The following is a 17412-nucleotide window of genomic DNA, read 5'->3' as shown; positions in this document are numbered from 1 at the left end:
AGCTAGAGATGCACGTCTTCGTGGAGGAAGTCTGTGCTGCAAGCTTGCCCCGTGTGAGGCACTCCGGTGGTCATCTGTTGAATGGGTGGGTTAGTAAGAGGAAAAGGAGTATGATAGTCACATCCTGGGAGTAAACAGGTTCCCCAGGGTGAAAATATGGACAAGAAGCAGTTAGAGAATCTTAGAGAAGGCTGTTCAGAGAACAGTGGGAGGGACATTGAAGGAAACAGACAATGAGATGGAGGAAATAGCGAGGAAACAAGGAGGGACTTGCTGTCCAGTGTCTAGTCATGCGGACAGTTGAGAGTTTTGCTGAGAGAACATTTTTAGCAGTGGTGAAGGTGGAAACCAGCTTGTCAGCAACCCAAAGGAGAGGAGAGGATGGCAAATGACAGAGACAACAGACAATTCTTTTTAATAGTTTGGTGAAAACAGGGAAAGAGAGAGACAGGAGGCAACAACTTGAGAGAGGAGACAGGGCTGCTGGACAGGAACATTTCACAAGGGTCCTTTCATTGCAATTGAGAGAAGAGAATGAGGAACAGTCCCCCGGGAGTGTGCGTGTCTGTACCCGCACTGACACAGGCAGCAGGCTGATCTGTGTAACAGCAGGGTTCCATCTGGCCTTAGGCACCACTTGATTCCAGGCCATGCCCTGCAGAAACTCCCCCAGGGTGGGTATGTGGGATAATAGCTACTTGGATTAATTTGGTGACACCCTCATTTACATGAGGGTAGAAAATACGTCATCATGCTGCTGATTTTATAGAGAAGCCAAGACGTATTTCCCCGCCGACAAGAATTTGTGGCACTCAGCAGCTGTTTAAAAAAAAGGTTCCCTCCACCCCCTTCTTCAGACTTCTCCGGTCTTACATCTGTCTTCCCAGCTGTGAACTGCTGAATTCCAGGATGCAAAACCGAGGGACACAAATGGGAGGGGCATACAAATAATGATTACCTGGTGCTTAAATATAAATCTTGGTTTATTGTGCGTCCATGGGCACATGCCTTCAAATTCAAGTATGCACCTCTCTCTCTCTCCTTTTCACTGTCTGTAAACCTTGGTGGTATTAAGCATATGTTTTAATAACTATTTTGTTTGCTGTATTTCCATTAATATTCATAGGGAATGGAGCACTTCGGGTTTTGTGATTTCTCATAAACATTGACGGTGTTACTAGTTTGTAGTGAGCATTCAGTATGCTCCATCAAAATGGCAGCTCTAATTAGGTTCCTTGAATTAGCTAATGGATTTTGAGCAAGATAGCTTAGAAAGCTCTTACAGCTGTCCAAGATATTCCTGCCATGGCAGAAAGACAAAAGGCCCCTGGAAGCTACAGACTTCAGAGCTTTAGAAATGCAGCTGACAGTTAAAAAGATAAATTATGTTCATATTTTTCCAGTGAAAGTCCTAATACTGAATTAATGTTATTCCTGTAGTGAGCATCCATTAAGAAGCTCATTTTATTATAAGGATGCATTTTGACCATTAGCTCTTTTCTTTGGCCCCTCCTCCCTCCCCATTCTCCTTTTTCTCCTCCCAATTCCCCAGATATTTAGGATACAACATTAAAAAGCTTCTTTGAAAAAGAGGAAATAATTCTCTTTTTCTGTATGTTATAAATTTAGAAGCTCTCTGAGATATACAGTAGCATTCAGTTAAAAATATGTCAAGGTTGTAATATATAAAGAAATAATATAGTGATTCAATTTAAGTCTTATGGCTTATATTTTATGCAAAACTTGACTGAGCAGGGAGTGGGCTCAGGATGGGGGGGGATGCAGGGAGCCACCAGCTAGTGGGCTTGTGTACACTTGGATAAAAGATGATTTTGCTGTAGAATAAGAACTATCTGTAAAAGAAGGTAAAAAAAAATACCTCCTTCTTTCATCTTCAAGTGGAATGCACAAAATAATGCAGTGCCATTCAACATGCTCTTTACCTTTCCTTCCTAAGAATGAGTTTAACAAATGATGATGAACTGATGACATCTGAGTGCCTATGGTTAATGTATCTGCAAACAGGGAGAAAAAAATAGTTGTTAGTGGAATGGATAGTAATAAAGTTCATGACAAATAGCAGAATCCAGGAAACAAATATAGTCACCCACAGCTCCTTTTGGCCAAATATGTGAGTACTCCTTAATTCTCTGTGCTCCACATAACATTTTGCTTTCAGTTTATCCACTTAAAAAACTAATACCTGTTACTTTTTAATCGGAAAGGTTACGTATCTCTGGGAACACACTGAATCCTTTGGGGGAGTGTTTCTTGAGTCAACTTAACTCTCAACCACCCAAATTCTGTTTTCCCATTTAAGTCTTTGTAGTTCTGTTTTTCCAAGTCCTGCCTGCCTTTTGGCCTCTTTTCTGCTCATTAGTACCTTTACTAAACAAGGGGCTGTGCCCAGAAAAGAATGTGAAACTTGAGTCAATTAATTGGGAGATTGTTTACAGCTCTGGGAAAAACTCTTGTTGGGAAGGAAACTAAAGCTGTTGGCTTAAATGAGAGTTTTCAAAATCATCTGTAGTGTCTATTTTTTATGCTCTTCCAAACCTTCTCTTTCTACAGATAATTGCGAGCTAACTAAAATGCTTGCTACTAAAGCTGTTGGAACTAGGGAAGAAATAAGGAAGAAGAGTGTTGACACAACGTATAGATTACAGGTCAGACAGCTGCTTTGCCTCAGTATGATATAAATAAAACAGAAAAGCATTGTTACATGAAGTGCCAAAAAAAAGAAAAAAATATACACAATTATTCCCCACACGTGACTTCACCATGCTGGATAAAAGGCATAATTGACGTGATGTTTATTGAAAAAACTTGCAACTGTCACACTGCCAAGAGGCTACTGAAAGCCAGAGGAAGGCATGTTTTTTATTCATTTTCACTGCAAGTTATTTATAGAGTTCAATTGTCAAGCAGCATACTGCCTAATTTTCCCTCTTCTTTGATAGTCAACGACTCGTTCACTTTTCAGATCAGGAAGACAGCTACAAATTGCTCCATGGCAGATACTCAGCCACTACCATTACCTCGCCTGAATGGAGCAAGGGCTCTTTATTAATTAAGATTCTGTGACTACTTTCCCTTAAAGTGCCAGTGAAAGTAAAAGTCTTTGTCAACCCATAATGGGTTGGTTTCATTTGCCTTGTTTTGTTTTTTTAACTTTTTGCCCTCTGATTTGGCAGCCAGTGCCCTGTTCCTAATGGGAAATTTATCACTATATTAACAATGCGTCATGCTTCAGCACCAGTTAATGTTAATGGTTAAACAAGAGCTCTGGTTATAGAAAATGTTCAGTTTTCAAACTGAAAGAGAGTCCCAATGCCCCACTGCCTTGAGCCAAGGTGGGCCTCCAGGCGCAGTAGCCAACAATTGGGAAAATGGATATGGAAAAGTGGCTTTTGCCAATGATTTGGTCAATCACATAGCTTGAACTATATCTATACCCCAGAAATCATTGAATATAAGTGTAAGAAAAGGCCATAGAGGTCAACAGGTTCATTTCATAGGTTATGATATGTGGGGTCAGAGAAAGTAAAGGACCTTCCAGGGTTATCCTGATATAAAGGATAATGCAATGAAGGTGCTGCCTTATTTGAAATCCTCTAGTGATTCTATCATTGTACTTTTTGGGAACATTCACTTATGGAGCTGTTCAAGTCCTACCAACTTCATTTTCCAGGATTTCCCCACCCACCCCCACACTTCCACCATTCCTGACCATGTGCCCTTTCACGTTGCCACCCCTTGGCACGTGGCATGCTCAGTCACCCAACTCCTCATCCTTACTGCTCTTTTCTCCTTGAGGCCTTTCCTGACCTCCCCAAGCAGAGCTAAGCACCCTCCCCTCTGAGCTGCTACAGGACTTCATTATCCTTCATGATAACTTCCTCATAATAATTGCTGCATTGCACGGTAATTATTTATTTATATCTCCATCTCCCCCCAAAAGACTATAAAATCCCTGAGGACTGGGTCTGGGGCTTAATCACCTGTACATCACCAGAGCCAGGGACACTGCAGTATTTAAAAATAAATAAATTAAAGTCTAAATGTCGACATCTGAAAATATAAAAGCAGTTGATAATATTAAGTTTGATACCAGTTTATTACTTTCTACTCTATCCTGAAAAGAAAGTAGTCATGCTCCTAGAAAGGATTTATAAGAATCTGAACATCCTTTAAAAACAACTGAATAGATCCATAGGAGATGATAATATAAGTTGTCTGTACCCTGTAAATCCCTGATGTCAAAAGGTCAGCATAAGGTTACAGGGCTACCAGAGCTCACCTTACACACAGTCAAATGAGAGCTGTGGGATATTCTTGGATTTAACACCCTTTGGGACCTAAGTATATGTTAACTTTTTTGTGGCTCTTTGAAGTCAAGAAGCTGTTTGGATTGGGTAATTATTATAACCTATTCCTATTTCAAACTGCAGAAGAGCTCAGCATTCAGGCATATAGGTATAAAAGAATGAAAGGAATTAAGATAATATCAAACCTTGTTCTTCATAAATTACTGCATTTAATAGCTTTTATGCAAATGATATGAGAATACTGCTTATAGAATTCCATGTTTATGAGCTAGTATGATTGAGCACCATAAATGTGATAATTAAGATCTGCCCCAGAGTCACATACCTGTGTGACCCATGCATCCCTTCGGGTGTTTGGACAGTTTATTATACATCCCTTTAATGGGTAGGAAGGCAAAAACTCATTTACGTATCATATGTATTTAGAAAACTTTGTGTCCTAACATTTAGTATTGAGCTCATAATCAAAATCTTTAGCTTCTTTCAACTGAAAAACTTGGGGTTTTTAAAAATATGTTTTTTCTCTTTGTTACTTTTATTATTTTCTCAACCTCCTCCACTGGAAGAAAGGAAAAAAGTCTTGTTATGTGAGTAAGAAATTACTGTTTAAATCTACTGACATTTGGTCACTACAGCATCCAGCAGCCTGTCTGACCAATACAGTCCTCTAAATAAAAAAAACCACTATGCATGCACTAAATCATTTTGTTTCCTTATTTTTCCTTAAACTTTTGTAGTCGATTGGCCTTATTTCCTTGTTGTCTGAAAAGAAAGGTCTAGGTGTCCAGCCGTTGGGAATCAGTGGCCTTTGATGGATTTCCAGGATCCCTTGGGAGAAGACAGAACTTCTGTGTTGTTTCCTCTGAGGAAGAGGGAATTTCACACAAGCCTAGGAAATTCCCAAGGTTTTATGGCCTGCAGCCCACAAAGGCTACTTTTTCCCAGAATTGACCCTGAAAGTTTAATCTACATCTAAATGTCAGATATGTATTCCTAAAACTCAAGCTGTGTTGATTCAGGTCTGAAAGGTAATAATTTTAAATATTGTGAGTCCTATACTTGTGAAAATTTACTGATAAGGTGTGTGGGTAGGGGTGTGTATGTGTAAAATCATTAATTTGCTCAAGTTCTATATAAAGCAACAAAGGTTATTTCTCCTTAAACTATCTTTTGATGGGTCAAGAATGTGAGTAAGAGTTAAAATAATACAAGTTTTATAGATTTTCCCATTTACCTTTTTAATCAATATTTTGCTAATTTTATTTTCGGCCATGAAACTCCTTAAGAAAACATACAGTGTTTCACATGGAATCATGCCTTAAGGTTAGTTTCTAAAGCTATTACATTAGACAAAAAATGTGCATGGTCAGAATTAACCTCGAAAAGTACTTTAGAGGAATGCCATATGCACCCTACCTATAATCTCTCACTAAACCCACCCTATACTATTTCTTTTTGTTTGGAATCATACGGCTATTCTCTTGGCTGAGCACCAACTGAAGTAATTGGCTTACATATAAGGGGCCATGTTATACAAATGATGCATATCTTGAAACACTGGAATCTTCAGTGCAAAATAAAGCTTTCTTTATAAGAGACACTTAGGAACTGACACCAGCCAAGGGAAGCCAACTCAGCTTATGTCCAGGGGCACATGATCATTACATGAAGTGGACAATGGGAACACTTATCACTACTTAAATTGCTGTGTCCCCTGGTCCCCATTTTTGTCTAGGCTTAAAGATTTGGTGCATCAGTTAAAATGCAGTTGTGATGCAGTGTCACTATACTTCAGCCATGTAAGCACAGCTGTAGCTGAATGAATTATAATACAGAGCGTGGCTTACCTATCATCTTTAGCAGACAACATAGTGGATGCACACTTCCAGTTTGGTCCAAATCTATTTTTCTTTGCATCTTCTGTATTTGCTTGTTTTGCTTGTTTTGCGAAGATCAGGAGTAAAACTGAGGGCTAATTTTGCTGCCCTCCAATATGAACTTTTCAACATATTTTAAAATGTGTCTTAAGAAGCAGAAAATTGCCATTGATTAGTAATACTTGATAAATTCCTTCTGTGACCTCCACGTACTTTGTATTGTTAAAAAAAATAGATAAAATGTCTCAAGACAGCATGTATCATATGCTTATATATAACTTTGAATGTGCCTAGTAGTTGGGTAAATTACTTAAGGCTCAAAAACACTGCACTGTGTTGGAAGAAATATTTTAGAATACTATTCAAAATATGAATAACACAAATGGGTAGTTTATGACTAATGGCAAAAGCCAGCTTCTGAAATTTGAACACAGCCCGGCGGTCATTGTACAATATCAGAATAATGCAATTATGTGTTACAGGCTTATAATAGGGAGTTGAAGCTGTGAATAATAACTTGTGTGTTCTTGAATTGTGAATAACACTGACATTGTCACTCCTAAAGAATGTCCACTGTTAGTAGAAATGGAGATAGTGAAGCAGAATGTTCTGCTTAGAAGGGCCTCAAACATTGTCTCAAGTGATAAAGAGCAAAGGCCGAGCAATGCCTTTTATCAGAAGAGGAGATGACATTGATCTGGTGAGATTCTCAGTCACAACAGTCAATCACATGGGAGAAATCTCCCTTCATTCATCAGTGACATTACTTTCAATGATAAAAGGTAGCCATGGTTCATGGTGTGAGAGGAAATGCTGGCCCTTATGCTATCAAAAGTGCCAGGAAGGGGGCCTTTATTTCCACTAAAGCTTGATTCACTGGGGTTAAGGTCCAGCCCAGGGTGAAGGTTTCCAGGACCAATCTTCAAGCTATAGGAAGGAGTCAGAGGGTCAGTTCACCAAGCAGGGGATGGAAATACCAAGACAAGGATCTCAAAGGGAGCAGATGCTGAAATCAGGAAACATGTTGACAAGGACAAGAGGTGAGACTCAGTTGCCATGGCAAAGCCAGGAACCCAGGGAAGCCAGGCCACACTGTCACATTGCTGCGGCTAGGTCCTGGCACCACTGGCAGCATCAGGGTGGCTGGAGAAAGACCCTTCAGGACTGCAGGCAGGGCTAATACGTCACTGTGCTTTGGGAGTTTTCTTCTTCATTACGACCCTACTTACATACCAACCTCTCTGGACCAGCTTTTCAGCTTCTCCGCAGGATTCCGACATAAAGAGTAATTTTGTTAAACCCTTAGACATTCATACAAATTTATACTTTTCAAAGTTATGTATTTGGCATAGGACATATTTTTTTCCTCATATTCTGCCACTAATTTTCTGAGACTTTAAATATCCTCTTAAGATATCTAAGTATTGCTTCTTTGCCTACCAAGAAGAAACATGTCAGAGGTAATTGACAAAAGAGGTCCTACAAGTAAAGGGCGATTCTAGATGTGAAAAATATATTTGCCAGTTGATATGATTCACCCTTTCTCTAAACTCATTACTCTAAACATAGGAATTTTTAGGCAATCATAGGAAGCAAAGGGTTCTTAATTTAGAGTAACTTTTTAATCAACATGATAACTTAAATCTGATAAAAATTAGATGTTCAGATGAGGAAAGGCATATTCTTGTTATTTAGGGAAACCTTTAAAAAAAATGAAAATGGGGGCCACTATCCTAACTAGTGATGGTGAATTTGGGAAGAAATTAGGAAGAATTCTTAAATGTTGTTCATGGGTAGTCAGCTATGGGTCCCCAAATTTCACTGGACTAAACTGTGAAAAATCTTATTTATAAATGCACCCTTGAGAAAATAGGTGTTCTTTATAAGAAATTGGGAGCAAAGAAAAGATAGAGAATTTACATAATAATCGTTTTCACTGAATATGTACACTGGATAATTTTCAGAGGTGTTCAGGGCTAAAATATTTGAAGGATTCTATAGACTTAATCCCCATTAGAAGCCTTTACTTATTATTAAATCTTCTTTGACTTATATGGCACACTATGTAAGCATGTTTTCATTGTGGAATGTTAAGCCTGTAGAGTATTAGTGTAAATGTTGTTGGGCTATAGTTTCCGTAAATCTTCAAAATGCTCCTGAGTTAATGATCCTGAATGTGTTGAGAAGAATCTCTCAAAATTTTTATTTGACAGAAACCTTTATCACCAACAGAAAATAAGTAGCATTTGTATCCATGACTATCGGTCTTTAGCTGAATATTCTTTTCCAGAACCCAGTTTGGGACTTAAAGTAACATTAATAAAATAAAATTGCATATAGTCAGTTAGATTTTATTTGATTTATGTTTATCAAGCGTAGGACTGCCACAGAATCTCAGGTACTTTGAGAGCTCTGTTCCCATTTTTTTAAAAAATATATGTCCTGTTTTCTAAGGCAGAACCATCGTGCTACTAAATTGGAAGTTTAAAACTATGATGATTTTTAGGTCCTTAACTGCAAAAAGACAAACAACTCTCTCCATGGGGGGGAACAGGAAAAATAATAGCGTCTTGGCATTCTTAAAGAGTACAAAGGTATTTTTCTTCACTCCCTATCTCTCAAGGGCCTAACCCTTTTTGGAAAAACCTTTGGAAGTCCACCTTTTTGTAAGCATAGAAAGATTAACACTATGTTTATATAATTTTAAATTTTATGGGAAGCATCAAAATAACAGTGATTTCATAAACAGTTAAAGAATTTATCAACTCCAAACTTGAAAACACTCCCTAGTCTGATTATTATTGCCATGTATTCAACTAACTTAGATAGTTTTATTCAGTGAGTTTGTATCATCACATCATTCTGTAGGGACTGTTCCTTAACCACAGCACCAGTTCTGGATCCCAGGCTGGTACTTACAAAGGAGGCTGTTCTCATCAACAGCAAACACCTCCCCTGCAAAATGAAGAGCTACATGGCTTGAGGATATCCGAAAATGGCGTTTTGGAATTAACTATACACCATTGACTCATGGTAGGCTGCATGTATTTACATGCATGTCCACTTAAGCATGCACACCAAGTCCCTGCATATTAATCCATAAGTCCAAAATGGTTCACGGGCAGTGACCAATGTCTTCTCATCTAGTCAGTGGTGAGTTTTCCCAGGAGCAGCGCTGGCTGCTTCTCAGTGCTGGTCCTGGTCTTGATCCAGAGTTTCTTTGTCATGCGGAATCTTTGTCTTAGATTGTTTCTTTTTGGTACCCCATTCATAAGCCTGATAGAGATGTAATATTAATTACGGAGAAATCTCAGTCTGCAGTTGCTCCAACATCATTCTTTAACGAATACAGACTTCATTGCATGTATTTCTATTACTTTAGCAACTTTGATTTTTATTGCAAAGACCTGTGCAAATAAAAGAATATCAGAAGGGATGGCTATAAATGCTCTCAGCTCAATTCCCTCTGCCTCGAAATGTCTGTGAACTTCTGCCACAAAATGCCTGCTGCATTTTAATGCCTTTCTTGAGAGGCAACATGGTACGGCATGAAACACCACTGACTTTGGAGTCACACAACTCCTAGTGCACCATTCACCACTCATCTGTGAAATGTGCGTAACAGTGTCATCCTCACAAATTTGATTGAGGCTTAGATGAGTAAGTACATAAGTCTAAATCCTACACATAGGGCATCATAGGAACTTCATAATTGTGAGTTTCTTTTCTCCAGCTTCACAGTAATGGGAGGAGACTATGGCATGCACAAATGAATGTCCATTTTAAAATGCATCTCAATTGTAACTATGAACTCAGAGAATATGAAGATGAAGAAGCATCTTATATTCCAAAGGAGCAGATAATGCCTTACTATGGTGTTTATTACATATGAGAATATATTACTGTAGGTAACATGAAAAAAATTACATGGTTTCTGAACTCCATTACAACATTAAACTCTCCAGCTCTAAAACATTATAACAAGAGCCCATTCAACTACTCATCTGCCTCTAAAGGCATAGGCAGTATAATTTACAAGAAATCGCTACACTATAAATCTGTTGTTATATTACTTGAATGAATTTAACATAAGATTTCAGCACATTGAAAATACAGGAGTGGCACTGATCACCTAATAGGAACTTTTTTTATAAGAATGCCAACCTTTATTTGGAGAACAAATAATACAGACAGCCTAATTTCTAATCAGCAGCATGGAGTGGGGGTTATTGATACTTTGACTTTATATGGTTGCAAGAAGTATTTGAATTACATGATAATCTTATGTTACTTCTGAAACTATCAGGCAGAAGATTTCTTATAATCTGTACTGCTAATGCCATTAAATCAAGAAAATAAAGCAGATAGCATGTAAATAGAGGAAGGCAAACAAGAGTCCCCAGAAACTAAGTGCTCAAGGGTAGCATTAGCTTTCATTCTGGTCCAGTAGGTTCCTAAAGGATACAGTCTCTAATAAATAACAAAAATGAAGGAGAAAATGCAGGTTAGAAGTTAGTAAGTGAAAGTAGGAGAAGTAGTCTTTGAAGTTAAGCAGACCTTCATCTGTTAGCCATGGACCTCAGGTTCCTCATCTCTATGAACAGAACAGTAAAAATCTATCTTTCAATATTCTTTACAGATTTAAGACATTTATAGCACCTGTTACACAGAAATTAGAAATAAACTCAACTCAAACACCAACTACTATAGATTGGTAGTACTTTCCTAAAGTTCTGGGTTGAGAAGGATTCTAAGGCCATGTCTAGAAACATGAGGAACGAATTCTGTAATTGATTAGTGGTATCTGCTCTGGGCAGAAACCTGAATAAATAAAAGCCTGTATCAATATATTTACTATTTAAGCATTCTATAAATTGTAGCTATTATGATTACTGCTGCTATTATAATAACAAAGGGGTTTTTATATTACTGCTCAAATTTCTGAATCTTCAACACAACATGGAATCAATTAACTGCTTTGGTTACAATAGTTGTATTTATCATTTTTATTGATCTGATGGTAAACTCATGTGTGTTATCTGCAGAGACAAGATTAAATGAAATCAGAATTTGCTATTTCTAATTTTGTTATATAAACCACCACCTACTTGGGAAAAATCTGATGCAGTTACCAAAGGCAGAATGAGGGTAGGAAAGAAAAGAAAAAAGGGTAATGTCAAGATATCATCCTAGGTTATCATGAAAGGTCTACACATGACCCATATGTTCTTTAAAGTATTCATACAAGGGAGAAGATACAGTATGTTTTTTTTGCACTTAGATGGTCCATGATGTCCTAGACTTATTTTTTTTCCTGGTTTTTTACTGAGGCCAGATTTCTTTTCAGGGTAAATAGTCATGTTCCTGGCAGTAATAGGGGATTTTCTGAATCCTAAACAGCTGATTTTGTATTCTTGCCCCATTCCCTCTGTTTGAGAACTGAAATCTGATCAAATACTTATTTCTAAATTTATATATTTATAGGCATATGGAAGAACACTTTACAGTCTTTGTATGATTTTTTTTCCCCACCATAAATGCATGAAAATTGTGAGATTTTTTTTTAAGCAGTGCCTTATCATTTCCTTTCTTTTTATCTTTCTTTATTACCAATGACTTCATACTTGAATTCAATGCTTCAGTTTCTTTGGGTGAACTAATAGATGATGTATGCGATGTTTGCACCCTGTTGAGTGAACTCATCTGATGGGTCTGAGCGTGGCTCACACATTCACATATTCGGCAGAAGCCTGAGCACTGGATGCTGGCACCAGAGTTAGCTTTCAGTACTCAAGAGAGAGGGAACATAAGATTTCAGCACATTGAAAATACAGGAGTGGCACTGATCACCTAATAGGAACTTTTTTTATAAGAATGCCAACCTTTATTTGGAGAACAAATAATACAGACAGCCTAATTTCTAATCAGCGGCATGGAGCGCTGTTCTGAACAGAGCCAAGCTGCCTTTCCTGCCCTCCAACTGTCCAGAAAAAGCATATCAGGCCTTCTGTTTTTTTCTAATTTCTTACCTTCCTCAAGTACTTAGGTAAACCTCTATTTTTTTAAAAAAAAAAGCATAGTAAAGAAACAACTATTTGGGGAGTTTTAAAATACATATTGGAGAAAAATAAAGGTATGTGATCCCTAAGGGTTTGTCTTAAAAGGTGTCATCTAGTGAGTTTCTGTAAAGCATGTAGGAAGCCCAGAGCCCTGAGCTAACTTTGTAGAAAATTTCTAAGACATGATCTGCTTTCCATTCACTTATAGTCTGGTTTGGGAAGAAGCTTTTCCTCCAGAAGATGTTTACACACCATTTTCTTTTTAAAGTTTACAAGTGTAATTTTTAATTTTTTAAATGAAGTACTAGATTACTTATCTCCTTTTACCAGATATCTCACTGAAACTTAAAAGTCCACTGTAATACCTGGAGATCTTTGGGTATGTACAGCTCTTCCCAGTGGCCTCCTACATGCCTTTCTCAGCCTCACCTGTCCGTCTTCCCTGCTGCCTCCCACATGCGCTGTATACTATAACAGTGATGCTCCCGTACCCGTGAAACATGAGTGTGGTTATACTTCATAAATTGTTATGACCTGAGTTAAAAGTACCCAAGTTTGCAAGTGATAGACTTTAATGTTTATTAGTAAATCCAAAACATCCCTGAAGTCAGGAGCACTCACTCTTACTCTAATTTGCTATCTAAATGGAGAGAGAAGGGAGCATATATTGCCTGCAGTGTGTGTGAGGCAGGCCAGAACTTGAGGACCACTGCTCACCCAAACTGACTGACATACATTCCCCCAAAGCAGGATGCTTTCTCATCTGTCCTCTGTAGTTCCCTTTTCCTCTACTTGGAATTTCCTCGTTCATCTGCCCAGCTGTTGAGCACCTATGCATCCTTCAAGACTCAGTTAAAGTGTCACCTCCACTATAGAACCTTCCGTAATCTTCTGTAGCCCTGCTCTCACCCTGTCAAAGTAACTGTCTGTGTTCCCACAGCTCCTATGCAGACCTCTGTTGTAGAGCCTGTCACAGTGGATTGTGGTCTTCTATCTTCCTTTCAGCCCCCTGCCTCCCAGACCATATGCTTTTTGAAGACAGAGACTATGAACTGTTTGTTTCTGCTTTCCCAGATCTCAACATAAGATCTGGTACAGTAGGGCACTCAGTTACACCTGAGATGAGCCAAAGAAGTCAGACAACTGTTGTGATCTGCCTGTCATTCTCCTCTTGCTTCCCAGCCCTGAATTGTACCACAGATGTTGGTTCTATTGAAATGAGCATGACAGATCTAAGCTAGAAGGGAGCCACGGGCTGACCAGTTCAGGGTTATGCTGATGAGTCACAAGAGAAACAAATTCCTGAAAGGAAGAATCGGCCGAAGTGGAGAGAGAAAAACTCGAAAGATGGCACATCATACTCTCACCAGCTTCTGTTTTTCTTTCTGCTTCTTGGCATGGCGCCCACCTTCTTTTCTTACACTACGCCCTATGTACGCATACATTGACATGTACCCCACCTCCCACTCCAGAAACTCAAAGAGTACCATGCAATGAACACTGGCACGTGTGTCATGTCCAATTTTCTTGCCAAACAGCTGGTCTCAAATAAGCAATGCATATCTTTGAGACAAGGAGATGCCCACATTAAAATTAACTAAATTCCATGGATATGATTTTAAAAAAAAAGTGATGGTTCCTTTAATTACTCTAAAGATCAGGACCTTATCTAACCTTCTCACTCAAAAGGCATTTAGATACTTTGGCCCTTAAAGCTAAAGCTATGCACATAACCATTTTTTTGTTCTTTTTTATTACTAATTTCAGTTTTCCTAGCTTATATGAAATGCTTTATTGAATCTTCCAAATTTGGATGTCAACTCCCTTAATAAAAAGATGATAAAAGTGAGTTTCCAGGGTGGGGTACACTGTGTAACTGTGTGTGATTATATCCTGTAGTGGTCGTCCCACGAGTGGAAGTGCTGACCGCATCCAGAAGTTGCGGAAGGAGTATTTTCAGGCTCGGAGGGAAGGTTTCACTTTATATGAGGATGACGAAGGAAGAACAAGGCCCGATTATGACCTTCACTGGGTAAGCCCATGCCTGATTCCAGTCACTGAATTCATCCTTACTGAGATGGTTTAAAGCAGAAGAACATGACCAAGAATGATCTGCACATATCAAGTTATATTTTGCTTACTAGGGTTTCATAGATAGGAACATTACCCAAACCACAGCCATCTTCTCCTACAGAAGCTGTTTACATAAACCAAACCACACTAATGTACAGTAATTCACTGTAATTGCTCTCATATTTACTCTCTGTTGGATTTGTACACCAGCTTGTTGGGGTGGAGCAGATGTTCCCTATTTTAAGGAGGACAGGGAATCTGTGTGATCATCTACTGAGTCTTAATCCTCACTCCTGTCTCCTGGGTCTCAAACGTCTGGACAGGAATTAACAGAGCTTGCAACGTACAGCATCTCTTCTTTAGAAAATGGTTATTAGAAGCAAATCTCAGAAGGGTTATCTTCAGAGTTATCAGCTGTTTGTATATTGCATCTGAGCAATTCACATTTTGCTGGTCTTACCAGTACATAAGATCATTTTATTTTGAGATAAGGGCAGTCACTGTATTAGAAAGTTCTCTTTGCCAAATCCTTCAGTATTCAGAAACAGAAAAGAATATTGTGACCTCTCAAATGATATTCTCTGCATTTTTTTCAGGATAGCGTGATTCATTCTCTTGTCTTTTTCAAGAAGGCAAGGCTGTTCCTACAAAACACACGGAACTTTTGAGCATCCACAAAAATGCCCCAGGGGAAGTGTGTAGTGTTGGATTGGAAGTACATGTCACACACATAGAATAGTGCCTGCTGCTGAGTCGGCATTCAATAAATCTTAGCTCTCGTTACTAACATTATTTTTGGAGCAGAGCTGTACCCAGTAATGTCCTTGCTGTGAGTCAGCTGTCACTCATCCTCTGTGATGGTTACTGCCTTCCACTACAGTTTTTAGTGCTGTTTTGATAACCACATAAGGAACTCTCTTATCCCTGGTGGCCACTAAAAACACTGGTTCTTTCGAAGGACAAATCTATTAAAGGAAAGCTTCCTTTTCTGATTTTCACACTCATATTTATGCTCACAAGAGTATAGAGTAGAGTAGACCCCGGCGACTAAGCTCATTTCCTCTACTGTTCACGTCAGTGCCATGGCATGTCAGGTATGACATCTAGCATTTTGACACCAGTGTTTGAAATTCACTTTCAGCGTCCACTACTGCTCTGCAGAGGAACTGAAATGCCTTGACCCAGTAGATTCTTCCTTATATGATGGAGTTTTAAAACCCTAATCAGAAATGCCCAGTAAGGACGGGCAATTTCCAAACAACCAAGTGGCTTCAACCTCTGTCAGAGATAGTCATCCTGTGATTACAGATCAGAACAAAGAGCTATTTATTGGTTTTATTGCAGATATCAGGATTAAACAGAATGGCATACACAGTAATGGGACAGCTGGTCATTTAGACTCTCAGTAACAAGAGTAGAAAGATTTCCACAAAATAACAATTTAAATATCAATTCATTTCATTTCAAACTTAATTGTTATCAGCTTATAGACTTTGATGAAAGACTATATATACATAAGGCTCTGCTCCCTTGATCAAATGAACCAGCAATAAAATAAAGGGACATTGTTGCAACAATAACCAACATAGAGCACTATGTCCAGTATGTTGAAAAGTCCTCCATCTCATACCACTATGAATTCCTGTAAGCAAAATAAGACAAGTAATTTTAGATTAAGCAGTCCTGGTTATTTTGACCTTATTTTATATAATCTCCTTACATCGAGCTGAAAGGATGAAAATGGTTAACCTTCAAGAGACTTAAAGATTCCTCTGACTTTGACCAAACCTGGGCTAGGTAACTATACAGTCAGGTCCTCCCTGTCTTAATGACTTTATTTTTATGCCAGGCAAACGTGTATCCAGAAAAACAATCTGGTGAGTAAAGAAGTATCTCTATTTTAGTTTGTGTTTCCCATGCTCGGATGTACTGAGCTTTGCCAAAAGTGACTGATTTTACATTTCCCAGACAACTGGGGATAAGGCTTCCCAAAGGGATGCTTGGAAAATACATTGTCATAAAAGACGAGTGGCCTCTGTGACTGCCTGAGATACTCCAAACCAGGACTAGAATCGCAGTTTCCTTTTCCCTTCTCTCCCCAAGACAAGGAAAACACTAGTAACTTTTGTCCGGAATAGGCCTGAGAAATTATACCTTTGTCTTGCTACTTTTGGAAATAGCTAGGAAAGCAAGTTCAGAAGGTTGACATTTCATTCCTGTCGATCAGCCAGACCCAACACACAGCTTGTATGGGACGACAGTTCCCAGATTAGACTCATCTTCAGCGCCATTGATGTGCTTATTAAGACCTGATCAACAATCCATGAAGAGGAGGGGTGAGGCCTGTGAGAGGGCCCCAAGTTCTTCTCCAGGTGGCCATCAAGGCTTCTGACTCACAATCTAAACCTCACACATTGATTCCAATCACTTCAGTAAGCACCGCAGTTGTTCAACTTCTCTAACACAATCATTGCATGGGCCAGCAGCATCACAAAATGCTTTCCTGGACTCAGGACTCCCCAGGCCAAGTACCTCAACCTGAGAAGCCAGACAAATATTCCCGGAGTCATACTATACCGAGGAACTTCTAAACTATCAAGAAAAGAATTGGGATGATAAGTTACCTAACAGCTATTTTGAAAATCAGCCAGGAAGAATTAAAGTATGCTCACAAAAGCCTTCAAAGCCAAAATGACTAAAATAATCACTGGAAAAATTAGTAGGATTTGTGAATATTTTTCAGATATATTTTTGTCAATGGGAATAACTTTCTTCCTTTGGCCCTTGGACTTCCCGACCTGCCCAGGCCATCTTACCGGTAGTCCTCTGCCGGTGACTCACCCGCCCCCAGGCCCTGCAGCTGAGCTGTCTGTCTCACACTGCTCTCCTGGGTTCTCGCCTGCCTTCACATCCTTCTCTTTTCTCCATGTCTCCTATTAAGTTTTAACAAATATTTGCTCAGTCTTAGTGCCAGCCAGGTGATGATCCAAGAATATGGTATTATCTGTCCCTTGGAGGAACTCACAGGCTATCCAGGAATACCACATCTAAGCCAAAACAAATAATGGACAATAA

General features: G+C 38.9%; 1 protein-coding gene across 10 annotated transcripts in view; it reads left to right on the top strand.

Moving 5' to 3' along the window:
- PARD3B (par-3 family cell polarity regulator beta) overlaps positions 1 to 17412 on the top strand; it is a 1156296-nt gene that overhangs the window by 1048167 nt on the left and 90717 nt on the right. For 8 of the 10 annotated variants that reach the window (XM_037009251.2, XM_037009249.2, XM_073218305.1 and 5 more), the window contains one exon: positions 14164 to 14296. The exons of the other annotated variants lie outside the window; for them this stretch is intronic. In XM_037009251.2, the coding sequence (XP_036865146.2) occupies positions 14164 to 14296 (133 nt within the window). The remainder of the gene's footprint in view (positions 1 to 14163; positions 14297 to 17412) is intronic. 10 annotated transcript variants of the gene reach the window in all.

The sequence above is a fragment of the Manis javanica genome, chromosome 12 (genome assembly GCF_040802235.1).
Source record: "Manis javanica isolate MJ-LG chromosome 12, MJ_LKY, whole genome shotgun sequence".
Classification (NCBI taxonomy): domain Eukaryota; kingdom Metazoa; phylum Chordata; class Mammalia; order Pholidota; family Manidae; genus Manis; species Manis javanica.
This window is presented reverse-complemented; position numbering and strand designations above follow the sequence as displayed.